Here is a 23,901-nt window from a genome sequence, read left to right on the forward strand (position 1 = left end):
ATTTATGCTGATTGGAATAAGTCAGAGAAAGATAAATGTGATATGATTTCACTTATATGTGGAAGCCAAAGGACAAAATAAACGAAACAAACAAACTCATAGATACAGAGAACATTTTGGAGGGAATAAGTGAAAAGGGGAAAGGGATTAAGAAGTATCAATTGGTAGTTAAAAAATAGTCACAGGGATATAAAGTATAGGATAGGAAATATAGTCAATAATATTGTAAAACTATGTATGGTGCCAGATGGGTACTAGACTTATCAGGGTGATCATTTCATAAGTTATATAAACATCTAATCACTATGTTGTACCACTGAAACTAATACAATATTGTATGTCAACTGTAATTAAAAAATTAAAAAATATTAAAATAAATATAGTCCAATTACAAGGGGCAAATTTTCATTACACTTTAGTTAATTAGGTTATATATTTATACATTACTTAAACATGTCTACAGGATGATTACAAAAGGCACATCAAGGTATCCTTACAAAAACAACTACCATGAGCTATCACATTACTACCAAGAATATATTCTGAAATGAAATACTTTTTTTCTTTCTAAAAGATTATTGTCACGTTTTACATTCTATTTTTAAAATAGCTTTATTGAGATATTTAATTCCTATACCATAAAATTTACCCTTTGAAAGTGTACAATTCAGTGGGTTTTTAGTCTAGTTTACAGAGTTGTTCAACTATTACCATTAATTTTAGAAAATTTATATCACTTCATAAAGAAACCTTATATCCATAAGCAGTCACTCCATATCTCCTCCTACTTTACCCCCCTGCAACCTGTAATCTACTTTCTGTCTCTATGGATTTGTCTAGTTTAGATATGTCATATACATGAATTTATACAATATGTGGCTTTTTTGTCTGGCTTCTTTTCTTTAGCATAATGTTTTCAAGGTTTACCCACATTGCAGCATGTTTCAATCCTTCAGTATTCGTTTCTGGCCAAAAATATTCCATCATAGAGATGTACATTTTTTTTAAATCCTTCTATCAGTTGATGGGACATTTAGATGTTTCTACTTTTTGACTGTTATAAATAATTCTTCTATGGACATTGTGTACAACTTTTTTTATGTGGCACATGTTTCCAATTCCTTTGGGATACATGTATAAGTCGTTAGGGAACACTTTATGGATTAAGTCAGTGCAAAGATGAGAGTAAATTCAAAGATTTTTTTCACAGGTTTGTCAAGCCCCCGAGACTAAAGGAACATTAGAAGAGGAAAATGAGTTCCCAAATAACAGAGGCAAAGTAAGAATAATACGCAATAATAGTCTAGAGAACTATTTCTCTTATCCTGCCTCAGGTTAAGTAAATTTGAATATGCAATTACTTGGAAAGATATTGAAAAACACTAAGGAAACAATTATAAATCTGTGTTGCCCTTTTAAGATATAAAATTTTTGGTTCTCTTATAATAGAAAATATTAATGTTTAACGGACACTTTTGGTTTCATGATTTATTATTTTAATACTATACCTACTGCACTGTGTATATACACTGAACTATTATTAAAGATTCTAAACTATATTTCAAAAATTCTAAGTCACCTAAATCAAGAGTATAACAGGATCTAAAGTAGTTTAAGAACAGAGCTACAAAGATATACTTCATAAAATTGAAGAATAAGGAGTTTCTTTTGAAATAAAAGGCCAGAATCTTGAACATTGGCCGACAACTTGCCACTTTCATCTGAAGACAAAAGAACTAAGGTCGTTTGAGAAAAATTATGGTTAAAAATCATTTTTATATTCTTAATGTAAACACAGCACGTTGAGAGTTAATATAATCAGGCAGGACTTATGTTTGAAAAAGAAACTGTCAAATTCTTTAAGGTTTCCCACCTTTAAACTCAGACATAAATTACAGATGTGGGTCACAAAATAATAGTCCCTGTGTGTTGAGCATTTCTCTTCTATAGTCTTATTGAATCTATTTTCATTATCCATTTGGTACTAAATTCCCCAAGTTTCAAAGAACAAAAGTAGTAAATGAAATTGTCAAGTTTGCATCAAGGGTACTAGAAAAATAATAGCTATTATATGATGGCTGTCATTTTTTAAATCCTGGTTCTGCTGAAGAACTATTTCAATAGCTATGAAAAGAGGCATGCTTTTTCATCCATGATGTTGTTTGCCAGGTTATACTTGCATAGTATTCTATAAATACAGAATCTTTGGAAAAAAGGAGAAAAAAAAAAAAGACCAAAGTTTTGTGCAACCTATAGCTTTTTACTTTTTTATAACTAACACAATTTTTTTCCATAAAGAACAAGTACATGTGAGTCATATATTATTGCAGAAAATAGTTACTTTTTTCTTTTCATAAACTTTTTTGCTTCTTTCAAAAGCTCTTCTATATCTTCCTTCTCTTGGTCCTCCTTGCCCGGCTCCCAGTCAGAATCTTCATCTGTTGGCTCATATCCTTCCTCCTCATCATCTAGAAAGCTGTCATTCATGTCATACTTACTGGGTTCTGCAGCATTATCACTGTCTTCATCTAAAATGCTTCTCACTGAAAAACAGAAGTTTGGTACACAGTACATCAATTGCCACTCAACCTGGGAGTAAAACTGCATAATGTCTTTCCAGGGGTGGCTGGATGGCTCAGTTGGTTCGAGTGTGAGCTCTGAACAACAGCGTTGCCAGTTCGAGTCCCACATGGGTCAGTGCGCTGCGCTCTCCACAACTAGATTAAAGGACGATCACTTGGAGCTGATGGGCCCTGGAGAAACACACTGTTCCCCAATATTCCCCAATAAAATTAAAAAAAAATACTTCTTTAAAAAAAGTCTTTCTCTATCAAGAAGAATTAATTTCACTTAATACCGTGTTTCTCCAAAAATGAGACGTAGCAGACAATCAGCTCTAATGCGTCTTTTGGAGCAAAAATTAATACAAGACTCAGTCTTAATTTACTACAAGACCAGGCCTTATAAAATATAAGACCAGGTATAATATAACATAATATAATATAATATAATACCGGATGTAATATAATATAATACAATATAATACCCAGTCTTATTTACTATAAGACTGGGTCTTATATTAATTTTTGCTCCAAAAGACTCATTAGAGCTGATTGTCTGGCAAGGTCTTATTTTCAGGGAAACATGGTACATAGTTAACCACTATAAATTTCTAGAAAGGGGACTATAATGACCATTTGTTAGTTATTATTCTAACATTTCCTATCATGAGGCTCCTAAGACTAAAATGTCCTGTGAGATTAATAATAATGGTCCCTTCATAATATCATAATCATATTCAGGCTACCTTCCGGGATGGCAGAATGTACTTTTGTCCCAGTTATTCACTGCCCCTTCTTGTGATGATTATATTTCCCCATCCCAACAGTCTTGGCCAAAAAAACTGTGGAAGTGTTGTGTGCCCCTTCCAATGAGAAGCTTTCGGAGCCTTTCTGTGGTTCTGCTATTGTTATTTCCCCTCTGCTGTGAGAACAATGTGTTCTAGATGTGGGCTGATCCTTCAGCCTGGATTCCAAGATGAGACTAACACATGGGACAGGAGCACAGCCAACACGCAGCTGTAACATGAAGGACAAATACATCTCATTTCTGTTGTAAGGCACTGAAATTTGAAGATTGTTTATTATTACAGCAAACCTAGTACAATGTAATTGACATTCTAGGATTGTGATCAAATGAGATGACACAAGTTTACATACTTTGGAAAGTTTAGTTTTTAGATCTGTTATATTCTACAGTTCATGTTTCAATAAAAGTAGGATTACTATGGTAACAGTTGTTAGAATTTATAATTTCCAATTAATATTATAATACAAAAATTCTTCAGTCTCCAAATCCATTTCTCCCCTCATTCCACTCTGTTTTATATTCTTTCCACAGTGAGCAACAGAGTTGGTTTAAAATAAGGCAGTGAGAGACGCTGAGATTATGTGGAACACTTAAGAAACAAGTAGGAAGATTCTATCTGAAAATCTTGTGAAAGGCAGAGGACAATCCCTGTGATAAAGAGCAAATGTATGGGTTAAAAATATTAATGTCCATACTTTTGTATGTGCTTTAATTAACTTCTTCCTAAAATGTACACATGTAAAAGACAGATATAACTTAAAAGAAAGTCAAGGAATTTGATGGGGAAAAAATGAAAATGATGACAAAGGAAGTAATTTATCTGTCCTCTTAACTCCCATAGTGCAGATATTTATATTTTTCTTAATATCACTGCTCATTCCAGAGAGGATTTGAGACACCTTATAGTAATAACAGAGGTAATTTTAAAAAACAATACAAATAAAAGTAGAAAAACTAAGAACATAAAAAGCAAAATATAAATATGTCAATTTCAAATTTTTAAACATAATTGTTATAAATTGAGCATCAAATTTCTCCCAAAGTTTCTTGGTAGCCAAGGCTAAAAAGGGGCTACCTAATAATTTGCATAATTCTCATTAGTGCAAGAAGCCTATCAGTTCCTTAAGAGAAATCTTGCACTATATTTATTGGTATACATTTCTTATCTCTGTCAAGTATCTTGAGGGCATGTTTTATGCATGATGTCTAGCTAATCTTAATTCCTCATATAACTTTTATGATGAAATACATTTTAAAAACATTTAGAGGGTAATTTGCAGATGGGGAGGGGAGTGAAGAGGAAAAAATATCAGTATCTCTGTTCTTGCCCATTTTGCTCTTGGAAGTATCTAACATATATAACTAATGACATCTCAAAAAATTTCCTTTCAGATTCAGAAATTATTATCAGATTTACAAGAAAAATATATATAAAACTGACACAATTTCAGGTTCTTCTCCTACTTTATTGGCTGTCCCTTCTCAGTCTTCTTTGCTGGATATCTCCATCTTCCCAACCTCTAAATTTTGAAGTGCCCAAGTTTCAGCCTGGGACGTCTTCTCTAACACATTTCTTAGGTGAGTCCATTCAGTCTTATACCCTAAATCCCCAAATTTAACCTTAAGCCCTGACCATTGCCTGAATTCCAGACTCTCATTTATCTGACGGCCTATGTATTATCTCTACTTGGATGATTAACAGGCATCTGAAACCTAACATTTCCAGAACACAACTCTTGAGGTGCTTCACCAAAATCTAATCATTCTCTTAGCGGTCTTGAGTATATGACTTCTCCAACATTTCTACCTACTAGTTGTTTTGGCAAGAAACCTTGGAGTCATCCTTGAACATCCCCCAGTGTCATGCGGGGCGTCCGGCGGGGTCTCAGCTCCCGCTCCCCACATAAGAACGCAGGACATGGTGAGGCCAAAAAGGAACACCCACGGAGCCATAGATGGGGGAGTCACATCACTATATTCTCGCTGGCGGCATCCGCCTCTCTGCAATCTGCTCTTGCTAGCTCAGCCACCATCTTCTTGCTAGCCCCCATTTGCTGCTAGCGTAGCTACAGCAGTTATATTAGTGGCCAATGGCTCACTGGTTACAGCTGACGGCCAACTAGCCACAGCTGATGGCCAGCCAATCACAGTTGATGGCCATTTACTACCTGAGCCAGCACCTTTCCACATGAGGCCAAGAGCCTGGAAACTGCCTTCTGGGGCTTTGTCCCCACACCCAGTGAAAACCCAATATCCAATATGTCACAGATCCTATTGGCTCTACCATCCAAATATGTCCACCACATCCATTCCAATATCTCGGTCCCAATACCATCGTCATCTTCCTGGCCCTTTCTCATATGCTCTTAACTAGTTTCTCTGTTTCCACTCTTGCCTATTCCCCACAAAGCAGCCAGAAAACCTTCCAATAGCTTTCCACACCACTCTGAGTAAGAACTGAAGTCCCTACTTGGAGAATGTGGCCTCCAGGAGCCTTCACAACTGGCCCACCGCTCGCTTTGCTGCCCCCATCTGCGGCTCTTTCCTTCCTCTTTGCGCTCCTTGAGTAGTCCACACGTGATCATCCCAAGGACTTGAACGTCACCACCCCCATCGCCCGGCATGCCCTTCCCTCAGACAATCACCTGGCTTGCTCCCTCCTTCAGGCCTCTGCTCTGATGGCAAGTTATTACACAGTCCTTCTTTTACTAGTGTTTCTGAAGTGACACACCACCGCCACCACACACACACACATACACACACACACACACACACACACACACACACACACCCTTGCCGTCTGTTCTCTTACACAGCTTTATGTTTCTTCTTAGCAATTATCACTACAGGACATATAATTGTTTACATGTGCACTGCCCACCTTTGTAAAATTCTGCAAGAGTAGGGCTTTGTCTCTTGTATCCGCAGCTCCTACAACAGCACCAAATGTAGAAGGCACTTTTTGATGTAGAAGACACTTTATGTATAATATATAGTTGAATATGTATGAATACATGAACAAATGAACCATTTGCAAATCAACTGATGAACACCTTTAGTTTTATAAAAACCCTTCTTATTATAATCTACACTTTTAATTGCTAGTCTGCCAATATAATGAATTACATGAAAAACTTTTATTTAAATCTTGCTAAATTGAGGGGGCTTGAAGCCTCAATGAGCCCTGGAAATCTTTACAGCAACTTACTAGACAGGCTTTGCTTTGTTGAAACAAAAAGGCTGTGTGAGTCAGAAGAATACCATTGCTTTCCCCCCAAAATTGTTTATGTCTATCAAATCATCATTTACATTTGATGTTTACATTGACACATTTTAACAGGAGATTCAGGATTTAACAAAACCATCCATAGTAAAACTTGATATAGCTTATAGTCAAATTCCATCCACTGTATTTCACATGAACAGGTAATTTAACTGTGCTTCAAGTAAAAACACTTAAAGAGTCAATGTCATAACAAGGTCAAAGTCAGCTCTAGAATTCAGCTTTACGTCCTTTGTTAGTGGTACAACATTGACGCTTCTTAACAGTGTTTTAAATGCTGATGTATGATTACCTTTGTGGAATCAATTAATTAATGGGCCCTCTTGCAACAAATTCAATTTAGTGATTTTAAGTATTCCACAATACAAATGCCATCTAGGTGGGAGTTTCCTTTTTTTTTAATTGCTGAAGGTGTTTTCAGACAAATAACAGTTTCTGCCTTTCAGTGTAACTGGGCCATAGAGATAATGAAACTTTCCTTATTTGGAAATGCTCTGAATCAGTGCACTTGTTGATCGAAATTAATTATTACATAATTTCCTGAATCATGGGGCAATCTCTGGAAGGAGGGTTCTGAAATAAATATGACTAGCACCTAACGTAGGAATAAAATGCCTATCTTTACCATAACACTCAATATTTTTTATGCAAAGGGGATACTAAGAACACAAAGCAAAAAATATCCCACGTATATATTCTCTGAGAAAGCTGAAGCACACAGCATGGTATCTGAATACCTGGATTCAAAGTGATGAAACTAGTAAAGTTCACATAAACCTTGCTATAATGACACTGTTTGCTATACAAAAATTTCACAGGAAGCTTCTCATACAAGGAAGCTTGTTGGTTAGAATGCCAGGCAACTCAGTCATAGGGAGTCCTATCACAGGAGATTCCAAGCCAAGACCCCAGTATTGTACAGAGAATGTCATGGTTGGTAAAAAGCTTATTAAAGCACAAATGTAATAAAAGGAGACATAGACGTGGCTGCTTAATTTTTCTAATCAAAAGGAAAAAATAGGGGTGGCCGGTTAGCTCAGTTGGTTAGAGCGTGGTGCTCTTAACATCAAGGTTGTCAGTTCGATCCCCACATGGGCCACTGTGACCTGCGCCCTCCACAACTGGATTGAAACAACTACTTGACTTGGAACTGATGAGTCCTGGAAAAACACACTTAAATAAATAAATAAAAGATTTTTCAAAGAAAAACAAAAAATAATTTTTTTGTAGTTTTATTTTTTGTAGTTATGGCTTCCAATAGATTTCCATAGAATTAAATAGCGTAATTAAAAAATTACCATTAAATTGCCATTAAATTGCCATTAAAAAAAGATAAGAGCCTATATGTAGCATTTTCTTATATCACCACTAGCTTGTTTGAAATATAATTCTAGAGTGTGTCCGAGAAATCAAAAATAAGCTTGCTTTTTCCAAATCAAGATGGGCTTGGAAAAAATCATTTTTTTCCTCTCTCTTCACCTGAAATGCTTATATGTTTCTTGCTGCTAGTTATTGCTGTTTTTACGTGGTTGTCCATCCCCCTCACCCAACAAAAAGTCTTTAAAGAAAACAACTGTATGGTTTAAAAGAAGAGGTTAAATTCAAGGGGAAGAAGTCCAAAGATCTGTGTCATAAACAAGCCCATGATTGTGAACAAGTCACTTAATGGAATTTTTCTTTTTATCTATGAATCAAAGGATCATGGAATGATTAAATGACCTCACAGATCCTTTCTGACTCCAAAGTTCTACTTTTAAGGCCAAAGTAGGAATTTTCATTTTCTCTGCAAATCGGTGAAGTCGTATGAAATGTGGGGAGATGTTGACAGCTTGACTACTTGAAAGTAGCACAGGAGAAATAAGCTGTGAGTGATTTTTTTAAATTGATGGATAGCAATGGACAACCACAATAATGAAAAATAACCTTTAGAAAGAAGAGCAAACTCTTTATTTAACGTGTTTAAAACAACATGTTATTAACTATTTGGTGTTAGGATGTGGTAATTTCTGACTTTTCTATTTATGCAAAGGAATTTGAAATATCAGAATGACAATTCTGAAATCTGTATCTAACACTTCCTTTACAATTCATATTCCAGGAACAAAGCCTGCAGAACTACTAATGTGTACACTGTGTTACATGCATGTGGAAAGAAATGCTGATTTTTACCTGAAGAAAAGATCATTCTAAATTGCTGGTTTTTCCAAATAGTTGTCTGATGTTAAGATCTAAGACGGCAGAGGCCTCATGGCAGATTTATAGCTTAACATCAATAATTCCTCAGGTTTTACTTTCTTTTCTAGTAAATCTTAGGTAGGACTAATTAGGGTGTTAAGTTTCATTATGCAAGAAAGAAATTTAGCCCAATATCTCTAAAGATAAAAATTTACTACATACTACAAAAATAAACATTTTTTAAATGCTTCATTTTACTACTAAATACTCATCTTTCTAATGTACCAAGCTACTAGATGGATATTCATATTTTAGCTTGGGGAAAGTAGTTTGTGTAATACTGATCTACTGTATTATACATGAAGTTTATTTCTTTATAAAAATACCATTGACTAGCCTGTTTCATGTTCTAAAATCTCTCAGTTTTCCCCACACTGAGCAGCAGTTTAACGAATTTCATTTATGTTCCACTAACCTTCCTTAATAGCTTGGTTTCTAGAGCTTTTGGTTTCTACTTCTGTAGGAAAAAAATATATATATATATATTTATATATTTGCATAAATATTTTTATATTTATATATTTATATAAAAATTATATATTATTTATATATTTATATATACATATTTTTTATGTATGCACATGTGTGCATACAATTCCAAAACTAGAGAAATATTAAAATAGCTATCAGTATAACATCCTAAATTTCCAGTCATGAATGGTACTCATCACTGAGAATAAAAGCTAGAAAGAATGACTCCAACAATCAGGTGATAAAATACTGGTGATAATTTCTTTTAACTGCTGTCAACAAGTAAAGTACAACTAAGAAAGTATAAAATAAAATTTTCCTGGCTCTCATTACTCTTGTTTTCAATATCTTGTGCCAAAACCACGGCACTCAGAAAAAGTGTAGAAAGTTAGTGAATTTTTAAACTAATTAGATATACAAAAAGCTTAACGGATGACAGCAGTGAAACCTACAAAAGCACAACACACTACATAAATTGTTACATATGTAGAAGAACCTTATAGACTGACATGTTTTAGGAATGTTACAAATTAGAAATTAAAGAGTAAGAGTTTAATGCAGTTACTTTATACTACAAAATACTATAGTATTTGGTATATGGTATATAGTACTATATTAAATTGTATTGTCTCATGTAGTTATGATACCCCACTTCAAATTCAACATTTAAATTAAAAAAACAAAAAACCCTACGTAGTCCTTCCTCTGATCTCTATTATGTGTAAATGTCATCCCCAGTCTCCTGATAATTTGTACTATAATCCTGAGTCATCCCTCCTTCCCGGACCTCATCCCAGTCCCCACATCATAACCAGTTGGTAAATCATTGATTCTTGCTTCAAAATTCACTGGTATCCAATCCTACCTTTCCACTCTCATGGTGGCCTACCTCTCTGGCCATTTATTCAACTACATAACTAATCTCTACAAGGTTCCCCCCACTCTAATTCAGCTCATCATCACCAGCTCATTTTGGTAAAATACTAGCTCACCATTATTGGCCCATGCATCCACACCTTCGGTCTAGCTTTCCAGAGCTCCTATAATCTGGCCTCAATACATCTTTTAGTATCACCCAAAGTCACTACAGAGACTCCATGTCAGTTAAACCTATCCACTTGCTAACTCCAAACCCAACTTACTATTTTCTACCTTGAGGTCCTTGATTGATCTATTATTCACTTGGTCTGGATGCCCTGGCTAGTTTGTATACCCACCCACCACAAGCTAAGAAACAAAGACGATTGAAATCCTACCACAGTAAAGACCAATTTAACTTAAAATTCCCATATTGAGCCTACCCTGCTAACCCCCAGAATAAGGTACTCCTTCTCTTTCCTCCAGGGTTTGAGAGCATCTCACCAAACCTTGGAGGGCCAGAGCTGGTTTTCATGTCTCTCTGCAACTCTGCTCACATGTTAGACATATAATAAATAAACAATGAATGTGTGTGTGAGTAAATAAACCATTAATTATATAAGTGAGATCAAGAGCTTGGGTAATGTTAAACTAAGGATTTGAAAATAAGAAAAACAAGGAGGTTAGAATTCTGTCAGCTATTGCTAAATTGAAAACAATGAGACTTCAACACTTAATATTTTAAATACTCCATATACCTTAACTTATAGGTTTTAGAATAGAAAGAGACGTTCTGATTATATTGCCACACAACAATCCCTTGAAAGTACATTAAAAATATAAAGCCAAACTGTTACTTAAAAATATCTATACTTTTTTAAAAGCTGTCTTTCCAATAAAATAAAAAAGCTAATTGTTCTAAAATATGTTCTTCATTCAGAAGATACTGCAATGATAATTCAAAGAGACTTTTCAAAGAAAATTCAGATTATTTTTAAGTATACCATAGGATGCCTATTGATAGTGTTTAGGAAAATGGCTCCCAATCTGTAAAGATATACAATGTGTCAATGCTCTTTCACGGAACAATGCTGACCTTTGTCAACAAAATATAGTTTTAATCAATATTATTACATTATTGCTGGAAAGGAAGTTAATTTAAGCACTGTGTCTAATGCTACATTTTTAGACACAGTCCCAGTAAAGAAAGTATAGCGTGTAACATAACCTCCATACCACATTAGCTCAGACAAAATGAGTACATTAGTGCCTGGAGTACTAAAGCACTAACGTGTATTTCAATCAGAACTATGACCTAGAACTCCCAGTGGTAAAATTAATTCTTTTTATCACTTGGTTACAAGTTGGTTGTGTTTATACACATGCAAATGTATGTGGGCAGAGCCAGGGTAGTGTACCTTTTATCCTCTTACTCTGTGGGCAGAATATTGTGTGTTGAATTGGCCTCTGCATTATATAAATGGTACAAAGGAGCCAGAATCTGTTAAGATGGGAAAATGGTAGAGTCTGTAAACAAGAGAAAGTAAAACAGACAAATGTAATAGAACCAATGGACATTTGCATCTCTGGTGTCTATATCGCCTCCCTCTCCTTCTCCTACAACTTCAGTTTCTATTGGGAATCCTCGTGGTTCTGAAGGAGGTGACTCCACCCTGGTTCCAGTGCTGGTACAAACTAACCAGTGGCCATAGTGACTGGCTCAAGAGAAAGACTGTGATTTAAGCCAGTAAAAGAAGTGAATGTCATGATTTTTCCTAGGAATAGTGAGAGTCAAAGTTTTTCATTCTCTCTCTCTCTCTCTCCTTCAATGTAAACATGGGTGCTTATCGTGCCAGCTGAATAAGGATACACACAGTCCCTCAGTGGGGAGGTAAGCCAGTCTCTCTGTTACAGATAGAGTGATGGAGGAAAACTGGATCACTGGTGACATTATTGACAATAGTAATGTGCCAAAGCATAAACCTGGCCTAAATCCAGCTGTACTTCTGGACTTTTTAGTTATAGAAATCAATAAATTCCCTTTACCATTTAGACCAATTTGAAATTTTGTTTTCAGGTACCTACAAAGAAAAGAACTGTAACAGATACGAGAACAAACATATATTGTTAGACAATGATTGTAGAGAACATTTGCTATACAAAATTTTACATTTTTTTAATCTAAGAAAAATCATTAACATCAGAATTCAACAAATTCACAAGAGATTTAAAAAAAATTCACAGTAACTGCAAACTGTATCAAGGTTTAACAGGAGATTCATTGGAAAGTTTCATTTTAAGTTTTCTAAAGTAAAATTACTTACCTGGAAGTGTACTATGTTTATATTCTATCTTATGCTGAGGATTCTTCCTAAAAAAAAAAAAGAATAAAATCTAGTTTTCCAATCACTAAAAAATTAATGACTTTTTAATTAAACTAGAAAATTCATTAACCTACACATAAAATTAGCCTCTTATTAGAAAACATTTGATTTTATTTGTTTGCTACTTCTAGTAACCATGCTGTACAAAGAATTCACTTTATAATTTCAACATTTACTTATTGTCTACTCCATGCCAGGCATATTTCTAGATAAAAAGAGTGGTGAACCAAAGTTCTTCCCTCATGAATTATCTCTAGTGAAAAACAGTATAAAACAAATAAAATATATTCCAAACTGAAATGTATTTTTTCTAAAATGTCAATGTTATGTATTACATATATGAAATTACAATGTAAAATAGTATATATAATATGTAACACAAAATATCAAGTATGTATGCGTGTTGCGTGTTGTGTGTAATGTTTAAAATGATACTTTAAGCCTCTTCTTGAATCCAAAGATAAAAGCATCATGCCTCTTCAAAGAACACCAATTATTATGGAAAAACAGTTTGCGTTGAAAATTTTATATAACAAATTACAAAGTCAAACAGAAACTACCCATTGAATATCTTTTGATTTTACGTACGTATGATTCCTTCTATTATTTTATTATAATAGTTACACAAATATTCGGGTACACCATACATACAAGACATTCTCTGGATAATGCAAAGCTGCGTAAGCAGCAAAAATCCAGAGCAGTGACTGGTTGATCATGGTTCTCTCTCTTAGGGGACTGACAAAGGAGAGCTGGGGTACACCGACAATACGTAGGTACTGAGGTGTATAATTCATGTAAAGCTGTTGTGAGGACGCATGAGGAACACACAATAAGTTCTTAGTCTGAGGGCATGGAAGGTGATAAGTAATTAATTTTAGCCATTGATTCATTCATCAGTTGTTCCAGAAATAGTCATGGGGAACTTCTTACATGCCAGGCCCTGTGTCAGGTATCAGTGACAATTTTTATTGCCAGTATCTCTTCTTTATTCGTAACTTTTTCTACAATATGAACATTAAACACAGTACAAGAGCGTAACTACACAGTTAATTAGGCTCATAACTCAACAGTTTTGAAAAGTGGAAAACAGATTCTACAAAAGATTATGTGTTTGGGGTAATCAACCCAAATTTGACCTTTTGATGGAAAAGAAATTTCAAAGTTGAGAGAAACAAACTGGACAACTTAAATGTGATGGAGAGAGGTGCAAATAAACAAAGCTGCAGTGATGATTTATGGAACAGCATTTCCTTAATGAATTTGCTGGTGCAGGTCAGTGGCCTGTTTAATTCATTCCGAAGGTGGCACAGAAAAGCGAGGCACATTAATACCAAAGGTATTCTTCATCAGTGACGTACAAAAAGACTGCTGGTCATTTGAGATTGTTCTGGGAACTTTTTAAAAATCTTTTTTTTTAAAATTGTGATAAAGTACACTGTTCACCTTTTATTTTGAGAACAATTCAAACCTACTGAAAAATGGTAAGGTAAGTACACTGAAATGCCATATACCTTCCCTGAGATTCTTCAAGTGTTAACATTCTACACAGATGTCTCATAATTATTATTATTATATATCTAAAGTCATTTGAGATTTAAAGGCTTTTCACCTTCTTTTTAATATATGTTTGCTTCAGGCACCAAGCAGTCCTATCTTTTCCTGCCTTGCCCTTAACAGAACAGGATTACTGAAAAGTTAAATATGGTCTTAAATTGTTTGATACTGGAATCTCCTTCAAAAACCGCTTCAGAAACTCTCAAAGTAACTAAATGCCACGCTTTAAAAACAAGTACAGAAATGGAATAATGGCACTTAACAGAGAAAAGTACAGTTTATGTGCACAATAACAGGTAAAAGACTGCTGACATCAGGTCAATTGTCAGGCTAGAGAGATTGAAAGGGCGAGTAACTTTTTAAAAAGGCCAAGTTAAGACGAGGTATCAGAAAATAGGCTGGTGGCTGTGGGCATACCGGTTGAATCCTAAGTTGCAGAAGGTTGTCTCCCCGTTCTCTCTCATCTTGAAACGCATCCACAACCGCACTCACATACCCCAGTGACACCCTCTAAACACATACTACAGAGGGAGAGGCAAACCATTTCAGAACAAAGGAATAGGACAACAGTTTTACATTTGTATATTCTGTAAAGGAAGAGCACAAAAATATTATGAAAATTTTATACTAAGGAAAAGGTTTTCACTCCATGTGCACATTTTCCTCCGCCTTAGAAGAAAAAAATTTATTTATTTGAGGCTCTGCCATTTTCATAAAAAGACAGGTGTGAGACTGCAATGTAGACCTGAAGAAACTAGTTGAATTGATGCTTTTCAACATTTAACTTAGAGACCCAACTTCCATTTTGAAATAAAAATATTAATATCAACAAGTTTTCATATTTCATTGAAAATAAAGAAAAAAATAATCTATGTGACAGATTCAGAAGTTTCCTATTAGGGATATTTTCAAATATATTTTATTCTGTGTTGTTGGTGATAAATATAACTCACAGAACAATAACTGAACTTTTAATAAGAAAATGAGCTGAAACAGAAAAGGTAACGTATCCCATGCAAAAGCACGCACTCAAAAAGAAATCGTAGACATGTTTTGCTTACACAGCGATTTAAATGTGAAAAAAAAATAAGTATTCTGAATGTTAATTTCTTAAATTATCCTCTCCTTCCAGGTCCACCATAATCGCAGTCCCAACCTTGATCTTCAGCCCAACCCTTATTTCTGCTCTCCGGGGAGTAGTGTTTGTTCTTTCCCATTGATAGGCACTTGCTCACAGCCTTCATGTTAAGAATATTATGCTCCTTCAGGAAGGCAACTCTGATAATCCTGGGGAAGTAGCTCTAGAACCTATTGTCTATATCCACATTTGGTGCTTACCCCATATTTCTTGTATCGTCACCTACATTTTCAACACAGATGTGTGTGTGTGTGTGTGTGTGTGTGTGTGTGTGCTTTATCACCTGTCAGATGAGCTGCTGGAGGGCATGGGGTTTTTCTTACACTTGTTAATATCTTTTCTATCACCTTTAAGAGTACATTTCACAAGGTGACATTCAACTATATTTTTCATAAATTTATCTATTTTGTAATCACCCTTTTCCTTCAAAAAACTTTTCTAAATTAAACTTTTATGTGAGTTTCCCAATGATGAAATATTTTACATTTTTCTATTTAATATAAAAAAGATATTTGTTTTTACTACCTATTATTTCTTAAGAAAACGATTGTTGAAAAGAACTTGGCAAGAATCCTTTGCAATACAAACAAAAGTTTAAAATTCTCATTGGTTGGAATACAGAAAACAGGTTTTTCCTAATTTCCAGACTGATAATGAGTTTTCTTGAGTTAATGTTAATACTTATTTTTTTTTTTTTTGCCTATTCTTATTAGGTTAAAAAGAATGTCACGTGCTGAGATTAATAATCAAAGTACTCACTGAATCTTTTTTACACAAACATAAGACTAAAATAAGTTAGAATTTCCTGCCATTAACAATTCATATTACTTCCCCAGGAAACAATGAAAACCTGACGATCATATTTAAGCAGACTCCACTGCAGTCAGGTTCCTGAGATACTGTCTGCCCAGCATCATAAGACACTTAGCTCTCTAGGCAAGCAATCACTCAGGTGGAAAAGGAACAGAGTCCTTCACAAATGCGAAAGAGACGATGCAACTGTGTCTTGGACCTGTTCTCATCAGGCTTTTCGAACTTTAGATCACCAGCATCATGCTGTGGAAGGGGCTCTTGTTTGGGGATCAGAAGAGCTATGTCTGAATTCAAACAATACTGTTTACTGCTTAAGTGATTCCGGGCAAGTCCTGTGAACCAAGTCTCCATTTCCTCATTAGAAAGATCCTACTTCACCCAGGGTTGTTCCAAGGGTTGAGTGAAGTAATGTATACAAACATTTGTGGGCTATTACGCATTTTACAAGTGTCAGCTATTTTTATAGAAATAGAAATCAATCTTATTTCAAGATAGCCAACAATGTCTGTAAACTGTGCCAGTAAAAGTAATTGCCAATTAATACTAAATAGCTGAATTTTTGCCTTCAATAATACATGCAATTATTATGGTTGAATATTTCCCCAATCATACTTTACACATTTATAGAATATTTTTTAACATTTGCCTATGCATATACCATTTTCAAAAATCAGTTATTTCATAACAAGGCAAATGTCTTTTTCATATAACCCTGGGTTAAGGCTAAGTGGCAATACTGTACGGTTCTTTGGGGGCATATGAACATTTGAAATAATTTTCAAGGACAATGCCAAATTCCACCCAGGCCTTTTTCCTAATAATGAATGGAAATACTTACTCAGAGTTAATTCATAAAAGATTTACATCAACCTTTGGCACAACTCACAAATGGCATTTTCTGTAACTCAGCAGGCTTCAAAATCCTTTCTGGGTTTTGGGCTGTTTTTGCATGGTTGTGAATTATTAATAGTAATCTTTGGGTTCTAGACATAGAGTTATACATCCATAACCACACCAGGCTTTTGAGAGCTGTTATATTTTAAAACATACATTTTCCAAAACATTTCTGATTTTAATAATAGAGATATATGAATAACAATACATATTTGAAGGAAGAACACTTGAGGAAATAAAAAATGTCTCTAAATTTGCTAAGGCTGAGTAGAAACAAGCTAGAGCATTTGGAAAAACACAGCAAGATTTGTATAACTTGAGGGGAATGAGTGAAAAGGAATATAGGAGGAAATCAAGTCAGAGAAGAACTTGTAAGACATGGCAAAGAGTTTGGTGGGAAGCTACAGAAAACAACATTATATGACATGTGTTTAGAGAATTACTCTGATTGCTGTGTAGAAAATAAACTACAGAAGAGCAAGAGAAAAAGACGGGATATCAGTTAAGAAGCCACTGCAGTGCTCCAGGAAAGAAATGATAGTGGTTATAACTCAGATGATAGAGGTAGAGGAAGTAAGAAGTGGTTAGGTTCCTAACATATTTTAAAGGTTGAAATGGCAAGAACTGAATGGGTGATGTGAAGAAAAGAGAAGGAAGAATCAAGGGTGCTTTGGGGTTTGGTGCCTAAACACTACGTGTAAAGTGAAGTCATTGACAAAGGCAGAGAACACTTGGGAAAAGAGTTGTTTTCCCGGTGAAAAAAAAAACAAACGGGGTTTGTTTCAGATGTGATTAATTTTGAACTACCTATTTTACAACCAAGTGGAGGCATTTGAACATGTGAATCTGGAGCCTCTAAATTGAATTAGCTCAACTAGGGAATAAGAATAGAGAAGGGAAGAAGTCTGAGAACTGAGCCCTGCAGCTCTGCAGTATTACATGTAGAGAAAAAGAAAAGGAGGCAGAACAGAAAGCTAAGGAAGAGTAGCCAGGAATGTAAACTCATCTGACTTTATGAGTATGAATAGATTACACTCTGCTCTGGATTTCTCCATTGGTGGAGCCCCCTGAGCACAAATGATTGTTTTCCATGTTTTCATGAGGAACTATAAAGCTCAGGAAAATCAAATGACATTCAAAATAATGCCACAGAATTAACATAACTAGAACTAGAACTTAAGTCTGCTAATTTAAACACTCACTATCTCTCCATCACAAAGAGCCTACTAAAGATTAAGTAAGCAACAGCAAGAACAGACTAATAATTTCTATTTTTACTTCCAAAGATTTGGTAACTTAATACCGAAACTTAACACTCAAAATACTAAATGAGCCTGAAATACTGTTTTACACTAGCTTCTAAAATAGTGACTAGCATGTTAAATATTCAATATTTACTCAGTGAATAGGTGATCATACTATAGCTTTGTTTTCATTCCAAAATAATTTACCTTGCATTTTTGAAATTCAACACTTATTTTAAAACCTAAAGCAAAAACATGAGTCCTATGTTATCAAATATCTAAGTCTCAAAATTTAGGAGAAATAAAGAATTAACAAATATGGTCTTTATTAAACAATGAAAGAGTAAACCAGCATAAAATAATAAGTAGACAAGTTGTTCATTGAAAAATCATTATTATTTACTATCTATGCCAAAAGAAATGTGAAAATTCTTATGTGTGTGAAATTAACACTAAATATAACAAAGAAAACAAATTTATTATTAAAATGAAGGCATACGCATCAAATAAAGGAGAAAAAAAAACACAGAAGGCATCCCAGTACATTGTCAAGGCTACATGAATATAACTGAGGTTGTTACTACTATTTCTAAATGAAGTTTTAAAAACTTTATAGCCAATGAATGAAAAAGGTAAAGGAATTAAGAAGTACAAATTGGTAGTTACAAAATATACATGGGGTTGTAAAATACAGCATAGGGAATATAGTCAATAATATCGTAATAACTGTATAGTGCCAGGTGTGTACTAGACTAATTGGGGGGATCAATTTGTAAATTATATAAATGTCTAACCACTAAGCTGTACACCTGAAACTAATATAAATTAGTATTGAATGTTAACTGTAATTGATAAATAAATAAAATTATAGCCAACTCTTACGTGAAACTATGTAGCAAGTGATCAACATATGCAGTTTTTGCAATTATTTGTAACCTTTTAAACCACAATTACTTTTGCACAAACCTAATACTTTCTTTTAAGACCATATTCTTACACATGATTAAATAACTGTAAGCATGGCAAATGATGACCGGTTAATTCTTCTATATCCAGATCCTATAAAATGCATTAAGATATTATCAATTTTGATTATTCTTAATTACAAATAAAATGATTGATAGCCTCATATAACTTGACCTGGGAATCTCAACTACTAGGCAACTAGAGTTTCCCTATTAAAACCTATTTATTTTGCCTCAAATAATATAATACGGATTTGCACTAAATACATGTTTCTATTTTTTTTATTAAGTGGCTTCTAAAAATCAGGATCTTGTAGTTTTAAGGGTACACCTGCATATGTTACCAACTAATAATATTGCAATAACTTGGAATGCTATACAAAAATAAAAGTGAAAACAGCAGAAACTTTTAGATTATAGCTATAAATCTGAATCAGCACATAACAAAAGATAATGAATTTACTTACTAGTAAAAATACACAGTTTAGAAAAATGAATTATGCTTGTGGCAAAACACTGATCTTTCACACTATACAGATCATGCTGCAGATACATTACGATGAAAGCACTTATAGTTGATGACTGACATACTTCCTTAACTCATCCCTCTTAGAAGGTCTTACAATTAAAAAATAAAACTAGAGCACTGGCTTCTGAAAAACATAAAGGCACTAACGTTTTCATTAGCATAATACATGCCTGCCTAAGGTTTTGTAAATCCAAGGCAATGTATGTGAATTTGACTTTACATTTTTACACTAAACTGGTGGAAAATAGATTCCATTCATTGTATTGTATATGTATTCTAAGTTTAGTGCTTAATTTAACAAGCAAGAACAGAAATAATGTACCGCATAAAATCCTATTACCCACCACAGGAAGCAAATGAGTCAGAGGCAGGCACAGTCATCACTAGATTATACTGGAAATTAAGTATCTAATGTTCTAGTTCAGACAAGTACCTTAAGCTAATGCATTAAACTGAGCTGGTCTTCTGACAAACTGCAGCATACAGGGCATAGAGAATAAATTAGTTAAATGGACAAGCTACTTAAAACGACAACATCAACTAGTGCGTTTATCATTTTTTCAAGTTGATTTAATTTTGTTAAATTTGAAAATGTATAATGTCAGAGAAAATATTAATAATGCCTGCAGCCTAGAAAAAAATAAAATTTAATAATTAAATGTCCTTTTCTAAATATCAACCTCTTATATTACATAGGCTACGGAAATCTTTAATTTTACTATAGCATGTATTTAATATGTAATTCATATCTGTTTTTTGCTTTGTTACTCATGTTTTACTCTGTTTTATTCATAGGATGGAATGGCTGAAAATGAAATATACCCAGATATATACAGTTTTGTGTTTTCATAGTTGCTCTATAGTAACAAAATTTTGATCATAGATGACAATTCTTGGAAATACAATATAATACGTATAAAGTTAGATAGATGACATAGTATAAGACGAATATTACTTAATGTGTCATACAACATTTGAGATTACCTAGACACATCAAAAAGAGAAAGTGATTTGTACACAATCACAGGATTATAAGGTAAAACTGGGTAGCAAACCAATTAAAAATGGACAAAGTATTTCACCTGAGAGAATAATTTTTTAATTGAAAATAATTCTTACCCTGTGCCTTTTGTGAAGGCACAATTTTGAGGATAAAAAGCAAACCAAGATGCTTTAGCTCATAAATTTTATCTCCCTTCTAAATGTGTCAACCACCATGGAAAACAGGCTTATCACAACCCTACTTCTGGAATGTATGTACATATATTTTTATTTTTCTGAATATAACAATTTCTGGCTGATTTTTGTGAGTTATTTTATGATCTCTGAGACTTCAATGTTTTTCTTCAGCGGCTATAGGGAAAAAATCTGGTATGAACTTACATAAAAACTTCCTTTTAAGCAAACTAAATTAGAGCACTTTATTATTCTGATACAATAGGCTCCTATTCTAGCAATGTTGAAATAAATATCTAGGCCCAAAATGGAGCCACTCTTGTGTGGGGTGCCATGTCAGCAACGACAAAAATACCTTTCACAACCCTGTAAATCCACTGCTTGACCTGAAACACAGTGTATCTAGTCAGCCAATCCCCAAATGTCAAATGTACTCTGGGCTCTACTTACTTCCTTGTTCCTTCTCACTTCAAACAAGGTTGACTATATGGCCACTGCTAGCCAGATGTCTTCTATATTTCTCTTCCCTGTTTGTTATTCCTTATTGTATAAAAGCTTCCTGTCTTCTGTCTCATTTTGCACTTCTCTGAACGGGGACTGTCTGCTTTACGAATGTTAGGTCTCTGAATGTTAGAGACCTTGACTTAATGGTAGGTCTCTGAACGTTAGGTCTCAGAGGCCTTGGCATACAGACAGAGCCGTGTCTGCAAGAAAACAACAAAATGTCAGTGGGCCTGCACCTGCAGACAGAGCCGAACTTGCGATAACAGAAAATGCCACAAAACAGCTACTGGCTTACAGGCAGTCAGCATTTTCTGTTCAAACATTGCTACCCTGCCAGCACAGCCTCTATAAAACCCTCCTCACCCCCTCCTTCGGGGCTGCAAGTCTCCTTTAGTCATGCAGCCCAGACTGTAGCGATCTTTGCTCAGTCCGATATACTTTTATTATCTCTTACAATAAATACTTTCTTAACTTGCCCAACCATGCGCGTTCCTTTACCGGCCGACCTCTCAATGAAGTGTTAAATAAAGTTTGTATCACTTAAATTGTCTTCTTTAATTAACTTTAACAGCACAAAACAATACATAACTAAAAATATGTTCTTACAAATCAAGATTGCTAGAAGTGAGTTGATCATAATATAACATCAGTTTTTGGCAATGATACCCAAAAAATCTACTACATCATGTTTTTTGCCTAACTAATAATGATAATGTGACAAGAAAGGGCATATAAATATATCGCATGCTTCTGCAACTGGAGCTCCTATTACCTTGTTGATCTGAAAAATTCACAAGTCGTTCAATCAAAGTACATTATCTAGAATTTTTTTAAATTCCAAAATATTATTTTGCCATTTGGCTAAAAAGACGACCACTATCAATACTTTAGAAAACCATAACTAACAGTGGTGGAGTAGGGCCATGCCACAGATGAATGCTGGGCTAGAGTTAGGAGAAGATTTGGTTTTGATCTTGCCAGCTTTGGAGTCCTAGGAAACTGATTTAACCTTTCTTAGTTTCCATTCCCTTATTTGTAAAACAGTAGTAAGAGTAAGCAATCATAGCTAACATTCTCCAAGAATCTCTCTGAACTATAATTAAAATTAACAATGAAAAAAATCTTAATATTTTATCGTTAAGTAGAACCAGAACACCAAGCAGCTCAAGAGATAAAAAAGAAAAATACACTATCGGTATATATAAATATATTCAGATATAGATATGAAAGTTTCTATTACTACATGTGAGTCACCTACCTTGGAGTAATTTCTCTTGACTACCCCCTACTCTGTTCTCTTTTAAAGAGATTGATGAAATGAAGGCAGCAATTTTTGACAACATTATTCTTAGCGAGGCTTTATATTTTGTTTTTATTCTTCTCAAGATTAGGTATATTTGGATTTTGCTTCTGGGAAAAATGTAGGACATCATGGCAGACCAATACCCATTTTAATAACTAGAAAAAAACTTGAACAAATATAAAAATTATTTCTATGAGAGAATTATGGGAGCATGAAAATTTTAGATTATCTAAAATTCCATGGAGGTAAAAGCCCTTCTTAGGTGAGCTGAAAATCACTGGCTCTTTTCTTCCTTGGAGGTCTTTGCCAATTCTTGGTGTGGGTCTAGGATAAGACCTGAACCAAGTAAAGAAACACTATTTAAAAAAGAGAAACTGGTAGGGCTTTTCATGGTCTCATGGGATTGTCACAACAGTTTAGAAACTAAAGGAACCCCAAAGACAACACTGATTTTTCCCTAGAAATATTTGCTGAGTTCCTGGGAGCTCAGAGAGGCTTAAGGTTCTGGGTCTGAAACTTCAAAATGGCAGAGTGAAACCTCCAACTCATGCAGTGTTTCAGCGACAAAAGTCCCATTACCGGGAAAAGATCTGTAACAAACACATAATTGGTCTCCCTCAAGAAATGTGCCAGAATTTAAGATGCATGGGTGATAGGCCATGCTCAAAATATCCAGAGCGAATATTCAGAACTAAGAACACAGAGACCTTCCTTTCTATCAGAAGTCTAGAAATGCCATGTCAAAGGAACAGAGGCAAACCAAAGGTAGACCAAGTTTTATTGAAACATCAACCTATCCATTATCTACCTAAATATCTATTTGGACAGAGATGACTCGCTCCTGTCTGCCAAACAAAGGGGGTACCCTCACTGGGAAGTTAACATCTATAATACGTACAGTTCTTTTTGTAAACAATGTTAGTATTGCAAGAAAAAAATTATTTAGACATGAAGAGACAGAAAAAATGTTATCAGTAAGCAAAACAAAAGAAACTGATTCAGAAATATTGGTTAGCAAATACAAATTTTAAAATACCTAACACAAATACATTTTTAAAAAGTAAGAAAATGGGAAATGTGAATGAAAAAATGGATAATTTCACCAAAATTAGAAACTATAAAAAAGAATTATGGATATTCTGGAATTGAAAAATGCAGTTTCTACATTTTCTACAATG

At 34.4% G+C, this 23,901-nt stretch overlaps 1 protein-coding gene across 3 annotated transcripts in view; it reads right to left on the minus strand.

The window, feature by feature from the left end:
• Window positions 1-335: 335 nt before the first annotated feature.
• Window positions 336-23,901, minus strand: part of APLF (aprataxin and PNKP like factor) — an 81,360-nt gene continuing 57,794 nt past the window's right edge. For 2 of the 3 annotated variants that reach the window (XM_081068412.1, XM_081068413.1), the window contains 2 exons: window positions 12,541-12,587; window positions 336-2,543 (listed from right to left, as the gene is read on the minus strand). In XM_081068412.1, the coding sequence (XP_080924538.1) occupies window positions 2,338-2,543; window positions 12,541-12,587 (253 nt within the window). In that variant the 3' untranslated portion in view covers window positions 336-2,337. Of the gene's footprint in view, window positions 2,544-6,171; window positions 6,301-12,540; window positions 12,588-23,901 lie in introns of those variants that run through there. The other variant, XM_081068414.1, reaches the window with a different exon arrangement.

Source organism: Rhinolophus hipposideros, assembly GCF_964194185.1.
Source record: "Rhinolophus hipposideros genome assembly, chromosome: 12".
NCBI classification, from domain to species: domain Eukaryota; kingdom Metazoa; phylum Chordata; class Mammalia; order Chiroptera; family Rhinolophidae; genus Rhinolophus; species Rhinolophus hipposideros.